The 8,910-nt window shown below is 35.4% G+C and overlaps 1 protein-coding gene across 2 annotated transcripts in view; it reads right to left on the reverse strand.

The window, feature by feature from the left end:
* Nucleotides 1–1,388: 1,388 nt before the first annotated feature.
* LOC130050202 (dopamine receptor 2-like) overlaps nucleotides 1,389–8,910 on the reverse strand; it is a 28,659-nt gene continuing 21,137 nt past the window's right edge. For both annotated transcript variants that reach the window (XR_008798618.1, XM_056149430.1), the window contains exon 2: nucleotides 1,389–3,363. Coding sequence is in view for 1 of the 2 variants with exons in the window: in XM_056149430.1 (XP_056005405.1) it covers nucleotides 1,482–2,858 (1,377 nt within the window). In the remaining variant the exon portion in view is untranslated. The remainder of the gene's footprint in view (nucleotides 3,364–8,910) is intronic.

Consider the following 8,910-nt stretch of genomic DNA (forward strand, 5'->3'; position numbering starts at 1 on the left):
TTCCCAGTCTCCTCAAAAAAGGGGTCAGGACAAAACTTTGGATACTTTCGTCTGGAACAAGCTTTTAAGGTTACAACATTAGTCGCATTATTGATACATGTACTGCAGTTTAGGATATTTTTTGTGTCGAATTTCATCCCTACTACTTAACATTCTTGAAGAAAACATAATATTCCAATTTGACAAATCTTCCCAAGTCTGAGTAACAAAACTTGCCTCTTTCTTAATTCTTCTAAAATTATCAGAATACACAAATATCTTTCTAAAATTGAATCACTTATCCCCGATTCATCAACTAAACTTCTTACTTCTGAAATTCTTAAAACACTTCAATAAAATAATTGCATTAAAAAAAGGGAGAAGCGATAGGTAGGATACGAATGAACAGGGAAATAATGCTATAAATATAACATCGTGCAGAGGGGACAAAATCGTTTTTATCTCAGTGACCTTGAACATTCTTATATGAGTTATCTCCTATGTTTTATAAATGAGGGAGGGGGGGGATCACTTACAAACGAAGACCCGGTTATTTCACCATGCAATCTTTTCCCCAGATCTAGAAGCTTAATGACCATCGTTCCTGGATGATTTGTTCAAATTCGTCCTTTTCATTTTTTTTCTTTATGAAGAATTGATTATTCCTGTCGGCAACTATTCAAACTAATAATTAGCATATTTATCTAGAGGATTACAATTTTTGAAAATCCTCATGCAAATTTCGTATCAATCATAAAGTTCTTCAAAACGATGCTAAGAATTTAGTGAACTGCCGATAAATTCCATTAATGAAATAGAATCAATTTCTACATGTAATAAGAGTTGTATGCATTAATTAATATGTTTTAATATCAATTAAACATATATAGCACCGAGGAAATTTCATGTTTGTAAGTTGTTGAGTGTTTAGAGTGTTGGCATAAGATGATTAATCAAAATTGAAAGTCTCTAAGGTCTGGGCTCGAACCCCTATATAATCAATACTGTAAGTTTCTTTTAATTATATCATAAGAATATTTTAACGATTAAGAAATCACGATATATATATATATATATATATATATATATATATATATATATATATTTATTTATTTATAATATATATATATTCTGTTAAAGACATAATAGGAAACATTTCATCTGCCATAATCTCCCATGTTCTTTACTTGTTAAAAATTACCATGCGGCTAAATGATTTTGAAGAAAAATCTTCATTTGTCATGATACAACGCCAGTATACATGTATGTTTCTGCGCAATCCAAAGAATCCGGTACATCATCTATACTCCTTGTTAATTATTCTAACATATTTTTCGAAATTTATTGTGCTTGATCTGGCGTTGATATAAACACCGTCAACGATTTTATAACTTTAACATAAAATATAATTACACAACAAATCACACATTTATTTTTGTAGATCACCTGAATCTACAGATAATATCACATGATAACTATGAGTTCAGCCTCGTTCTGAAAGGTCACCCTCGTTCTGTCTGTGACGTCACCACAAAGCTTGAGGTGGAAGAGCATTTCTTTGATTGGTACGTGTTGTGATATTGAAACTTATTCTTAGGACAGAGACAAAATATGATTTTTCCGAAAGCTCGCCGAAAGTCTTTCATCGACAATGTGTAAATAATAGGGTTCATTCCTGAATTTATATATCCCAGCCATGTAAACAACGGAAATAAGATGTCCTTATGTGACAAACAATGGTCATGGCATATTGCTTCCAACATATTGAACACAAAAAATGGTACCCAGCACAAAATAAACACTCCTACGACTATCCCCAGAGTTTTGGCTGCTTTCTGCTCGCGGGCCACCTTGGTCAGCTTTTTGCTAATCGCAAACTGACGAATGCGCTTTGTGATGCATCTGGCCGGTCGATGGGTAGAAGTGTCAGAGCTTCTCTTCCCGTTGGTTACCAAAGTTTCTTTTTCACTTTCTGTGAGACATTTTTCAAAAGATTGAGAATACTCGTCCGAGGGCTGCCGACTCATATTTGCCGAACTTGGATGACCTCCTCCCCGGTGTATCCGCAACGTCATCACTTCACGATTCCCACTGGCACCGTTAGAAGTTAACACTTTTTGTCCAACTTTTAAACTTCGTATTTGTGCTGTTGCCGCCATATATATTTTCCAGTAGACAAACATCATTATGAATGACGGAAAATAGAAAGAAACACAAGATGAAATGATCAAATAGGCACTGTCGGAAGTAAATATACACTCGTCTTCAGACTGTGTACCCGGTGTCACGGCTTTCCACCACGCAATGGCGGGAAAAGAAATCCCAGCGGACAACAACCAGACTAAAGCTATCGACAGCCATGTCCGACACGAGGTCATTCTTGAAGCATACTTGATAGGGTCAGTGATTGCCCAGTAGCGGTCTAAAGATATTCCACAAAGGTTGAGAATGGAAGCTGTACTTGCAAGGACGTCAAATGAATGCCACATATCACACCACTCCGGACCAAACAACCAAACTTGTCCTGTCATTTCCAGGGTTATTGCAAAAGGCATCACTATACTTCCAACCATCAGATCCGCCACCGCCAGAGAGACTATGAAATAATTGGTAACAGTCCGTAAGTAAATTTCTTTTGTCACAGCCGTGATCACCAACACGTTTCCCGCAATGGTTATAAACGAAAACATAGCAAGCACTACACCAATCGCCGCTTCACCGGGGGAATATGTGCTCTCGTTCATCGTTCTTACCGTCGTCACATTCGATGTAGAATTTGAGAGCAAGATCGCATGTGAAAGCGAAACATTTTCATATTGTCTGGTGGTCAACGTAAAAAGATTTAAAGTCGTCCCTTTTTCGGTTTCTGAATACGACATTTAATACGTTTTGTGAACTTTGGATCACACAAAGAGCTCAAAACAGAAGGAAATGCCCACGCAGTGATTCCGAGGAATCGATGCCTAGAAATACATCTCAGCAAAAGTTCTGTACAGGTAACACAATACACATTATTGGTGTGAAAATGCCACGTCAAGCTGCATAATCCTCAACGTAACTAATCAACACTGGTTCTTCCACTATCTTTCATTTAATAAAGTCCGATTTTTCTTTGAACACAAGACCATATTCAGAATATTCTTAAACACCTTGAATCAAATATTGTTCACAGGAATGCTAATCACAAGAATCGAAACTTGAAATTTTAATCTCCGGATAAATAACAATCCAGGTCTCTTATCAATAAAGCGATTGTCTCTGACTAGCTTCTTCTCTTGTGATGATGAACTTCTCCTCTGCGCAATGTCGGCGTGTTTTGAATTACGAGGGACAGCGACAAAGCACGGACTGTATCATCCAGGCTTCCACAGTCCCCGAATTATCCTGAAATTACAAAGAAGAAATCTATCACTCCAAGTTTATTGGAGGATTAGGCAGTCAGAGTTCCTGCCAGATAGAAATCAGACCACATAATTAGGACAAACGACCGACTAAATAAATATACAATATCTATATATTTAAGGGTAGAAAGAAAGCCCCGTGAATTTTACCAGAATCACAGGCTAATTCATGTTATATTCCGTGTCATTACAAATTTCAAAACTTATTTATGTATCTATTGTCCACTGGCCAATTCTCGACCTAAAACTCACGAATCCTGTCATGTCGTAGTTCAATGGATTGTAGGAGGCATTTCTAGTGACGCGCGTATTTTTTATTTTCACTTCAATATTATTTGCAGTGGAAATAGAAAGCCATGTCGTAAGTTCATAAAGAGAGAAACAAATGCTCCTAAAATACCATACCGAATCCGTAGGAGTGTTGTATAAAATATTCAGACTCCATCCAATGTTTGCACAATTCAGCTAATTGTTAACAGGGTGCACTGTGCCATTGATCTGACCCGAATATTAAACAATCTAACATATTTCTAACGAGGGAACAGTCAGTTGGAAACAACTAAGATTCTTTAAACGTCAAGTAATCAAAATATCAATCGACGGGAATCTGCTCGACTGAATCATTTAATGGCTATCCTAATTATGATATCAAAAGATAACTTTAGGAGAGAACAGCGACGGATACACGCTATGATATACGGTTTCTATTTCTGCATCAATGATATTTAGCCTCATGCCTAGGAGAAAATTTGCTCATTTTCATCAATCGTCAAATTCCATTTATATTTTCATTAAATGTACTTTGAGCTAAACAATACCACTCAGCATATTGTGAAGCGATTTTGTGAATTTTTTTTCTAGTAAGCTGCACTTTTCATGAAGAACTGGCGATTTTATCTACATATATAATAATTCCTCATGGAATATATTTGATGTAAGAGAAATATAACCTTTTCATCATCTACCAAGAACGCTCATTGTGTGGTCTCTTGCATTTATCGGAAACAAACCTGCTGGTATAACCTTTCATAAACAGATATTGTATCATGTATCGGGAATTATTGACAGATGGGACTTTCAGTCGGGATATTACATTTCAAAAGACGCTTTACTTAGGATATAGCGGGGTTTCGAAAAGAAGATAGGAACGAATTAATATTGAAAACCAGAGAAGCAGCACACCTCCCCTCCTGACATGGGTCGATTTTGTGCAGGGACTCACGATGGTCCAGAGCTTCTTTATAAGCTCCTTATCATTGGAATATTTAGCAAGGACGTGTCCTAGAAAAACTTACAAAATCTTATATTTAGTATATAGTGTAATCATGGCTAAATAAAAATCAAAGCGACCTTTTCATTTTAATACAAGTAATTATCTCTTTAAAGCTTTACCATTTTGGTAGGCTTTTTCTGTTTTCAGAAGCCTGTCATCTCGTTTTACGAAAGAACATCTGGTTTAGACCGAAAGCTATAATATAACTCAATACTCGATGCTGGAAACAACTTGGCCCTCTAATAGTATCTCCCTTAGCCATATTAGACGTTGGCTTCAGACAATAGGGAACTTAGCTGTTACAAACACTTACGGAAAAATATTCTGGTTTATAGCACTGATAGTGTAACGCAAATGAAATCATTTTACTTAAATACAGCATTTTAAAAGTTTGGTTTAAGGTCTTAGGATACTCAAGATTTTGGAAGCATCAAATAAAGTAGGATTTTGCAGTGTTTACGTGGGATTTTCTATTGTTTGATTACACAACATGTAAATTCGTAATTAATACATGAAATTCACTAATAAAAAGACGGGGTTGTTCTTGTTGAAAATTCAAATTGTTGTTTTTTCCATTGCATTTTCAAGTAAAGATTTGTGAATAATGCAAAACTAAAGGTGGTTTCATTGGAAAAGTTTGTGGTAAATATGGGTTGTTTTATTCTATTTCTCGTCTCTCTCGAGAATTATTTCACTTGTATGGCGACGTCACCATTGCAGGTGAAGGGCTGCAAAATTTAGGCCTTTGTTCGTCACTTACGGCCTTTGAGCAGGGAGGGATCTTTATAGTGCCACACCTGCTGTGACACGGGGCCTCGGTTTTTGCGGTCTCATCCGAAGGACCGCCCCATTTAGTCGCCTCTTACGACAAGCAAGATGTATTGAGGACCTGTTCAGGCATACTTAGCAATATTAAAGCATTTACAAGTAGTTATACAAAATACTATAACAATGTGTTTGGGTATCATACGTCCTTAAACTACAATATTGAAAAACCAAGTTAACAAGTCTTAGTCTTATCTTCTTTTGTAAAACGGTCTTCTGCTATATTCGTATAAGCTTTTAATTAGCATTTCTTTTATTGCAAACTCTTGCGCTAGCTAACGCTAATGCGCTTCATGAAGTATGCCGGTGTAAAGTCGACGTCATCCAATCACAAAAAGTATCTATGATTATAGGTTATAGACTTTGTATGCGAGGTCCGTCCGCGACAAAAAAACGAGGTCGTCATATTTTCCCATACAAAGTCTATGACCTTTTTATTATATATTTTCAATTTCATTTAGAAACTAATAATGATTTTATTTTTAACAATTTCTTTATTGGTTTAACTGAGTAAAAGATGAAAAATACGAAAAATTTGAAAATTAACGGGTAGTAACGGCTTGTGTATTGATTGTGACGTAATGTTTGCGGCCGGAATGTTTCCGGGCATGAATCGTGTGATATATGCCCGCAAACTTTTAAAGAAAATAGAAGAGATGAAATTGAAAGTATATAATAACTATATATATATGGTGCATCAAAATTGGTACCGTATAAGTTTTACATTCTACGACTGTCCCAACTTGTTGACTGCCAAGCACGAAGTGTTGATCGTCAAATTCAATATAAACGTAAGCGCTAATGTTCTTTTGGCACTTATTGTGCTAGTAATATACACAGGTGTGTAGACAAATTATCATGTTATTCAGTTGCATATCACTGCGCATCATCAGCACAACTGACGTCAAAAATAAACTTTTACTCTTTAACCATTATCATACCAATGAGATGAGGTAACGTTGCAAACTTTATACGATAGCATGACGTCATCACAGTGCTCTTTGATTCTATGGGGGATGGAATGTCAAAGTAATTTCATAATCACTGCATTTATCATAATCAATTGATTGTGATGTCAGCATGTGTATTTTGAAACAACTTAAAAAATTTTTTTTTAATATCGATATTATAACAATTAATAGCAATGAATAAATTTACACATGTTAGCCATATAAACAAAAGGTGCAGACATTTGTCTTCATTAAGTCATCAATTTCATTAATTCCTATTTTGGAATCGTTTCTGCGTTTAAGGAAATTCACACACAATAGGCGTTTCCTTTGTAAACATAACACCAGGAAGTTGATGAGACCGGAAGCTTAATTATCAATTATCTTGTTTACGATACCAAATATCGACCAATCATTAACTATCGACCCAGTGTTCATTTTACAGAAAAATTGCTCTATGCACAAAATAGTTGGATTCAGATAAAAACAATATTCTCAGCACATACACTAATTGCCCACAAGAAAGGACATTTATCATCCTCCAAACTGCCTGTAAATGTATTTTCGCAACTAGAACGGGGTGGTTAACCAAATTAATCTTTTAACGAGCAGTGAAATTTTCTGCAGAGATTAATTTAGACTGAAATTTAACACCCAACAACCCATTTTGAATTATATTCTTTCATTTGCAATATGATGTATGTTCCTGTGTGATTTCCTCTGTCAAATTTATTGTACGAGATGCCTATCTGAGACTTCCACGGAATATATGTACCGAAGTTCAAGTAAAGGGTGGTAATATTTTCCATTTATTGGTTATTATAGGATATTGGAAGACAGTAAGTTTCCGGATGGCTTCCGTTCCTTTTGTAGTCTAGCATCCTTATCATGTTCTGGTGATGAAATATTGAACAGGGCAGACAAGGGTACTTTTACTTTAAATCAACACAGAGGTGAAATTCCTTGTCAGTTTACGTCAGTAATAAACAAAATGGCCTGAGTTAGATCCCTAAATCCTCTCTACCACATTATCCTTGAATAAATGGGGAATGGGGTTTGCTATCATCATTGATAATGGATGAAGTTATCCCTACATAGTCCCATAAAACCCGATTTATATATATTTAGGCTTGTAGGAACAGGGGGACGCCTATAAACTGCTGAGTTGAATAATTTAAGACAAAATGATGAAAAAGACAAATCTCTGAGAGTAGAAGAAATTAAGAAAAGGTGCAGATATATTTAGCAGAAAACCGACACACACGAATGAATCTCTCACCTGGTTTAATTTTACCGACTCCCTTTAAGCATATCGACGACAACATTGTTTTGTGTGGACTTTGAAAATGCATTAGCGCAAGTATACCGGTGTGAAGTGTTTCAGCTCATTCTTCATGTATTCGCAAAAATGATTTTTTGACTTATATTTACATTCTCCTTTCATTTCTGTTGAAATCCCCAGCCATTAAAATAAAACGTACTATATTTACCGAGATTCATACATACATTGTTCACAACTACATGTGTACAACGCATTCATGAGGAAATGGCTATCATTAGAATGTGTAAAAATACTATAGGAAAAAAACATTGCAAATGTAAACATAAACAGATGTTGAACTAACATTGTTAATATTCTTGAAGTACAAAAAACTGTACATAGATTTGAGATTTAATTTTCGTTTAATGAAGCTGTCTTTAATGGCTGTGGATGGAAATACTTTCAGGAATATGTAAATTCCCTTACTGCTCAAGTGCCTCTAAGCTATTGACAGAGTCTTAAACAGACAATTCAGTTGAACTGTGGATAGGAATTTTGCTTTTGGAGAACTCCAGAGAGTGTTAATCCCGTTAAATCCCATTGTTCACATTAACTGCTGAGGCGCTATGGAGTATATTCATTAAAGAGCCATTAGCATTTGATGAAGTTGTAGTCACTTACACAATCAACAATCTCATTACAATGGACCGTGGCTTCCGTATGCCGTAATACACAGTGTGTACATTTCAATTCTCAGCATGGACGAGATTTCGCCGGTGTCTCAGAGATACAGATGATCTATGTATTGACATGCATCAGTTTGAAGTTTCGCCCCTTCTGCTCTATGTAAACAAGACTTAATACGGTTAACAAAGTTTTGCACAGACATGTTTTTGGTGTAGACGTATCTACAATATCTAAACAATAGGTTATATTTCACAGGTAAAGTTGGAATTACGTTCATACAATCATTGCTGACAAAAACAAAAACAAAACAAATTTCACTTTTCAAAGTTATTCGCTATCGAAGTTTTTTTTTTTTTTTTTTTTTTTTCATAATTTGATAGATAAAGATATTTAAAGTTTGAACCTGTTAATGAAGTCCCCAGAAATGAAGCAAGACAGTTTTATTATGTTTTTGTTTTACATTTTGAAAATACCAGGGATAAATTTAAACAATTAGGGGTCACAGAGATATGCCTTATGAATCAGTCTAACACA

Source organism: Ostrea edulis, chromosome 9 (genome assembly GCF_947568905.1).
Source record: "Ostrea edulis chromosome 9, xbOstEdul1.1, whole genome shotgun sequence".
NCBI classification, from domain to species: Eukaryota; Metazoa; Mollusca; class Bivalvia; order Ostreida; family Ostreidae; genus Ostrea; species Ostrea edulis.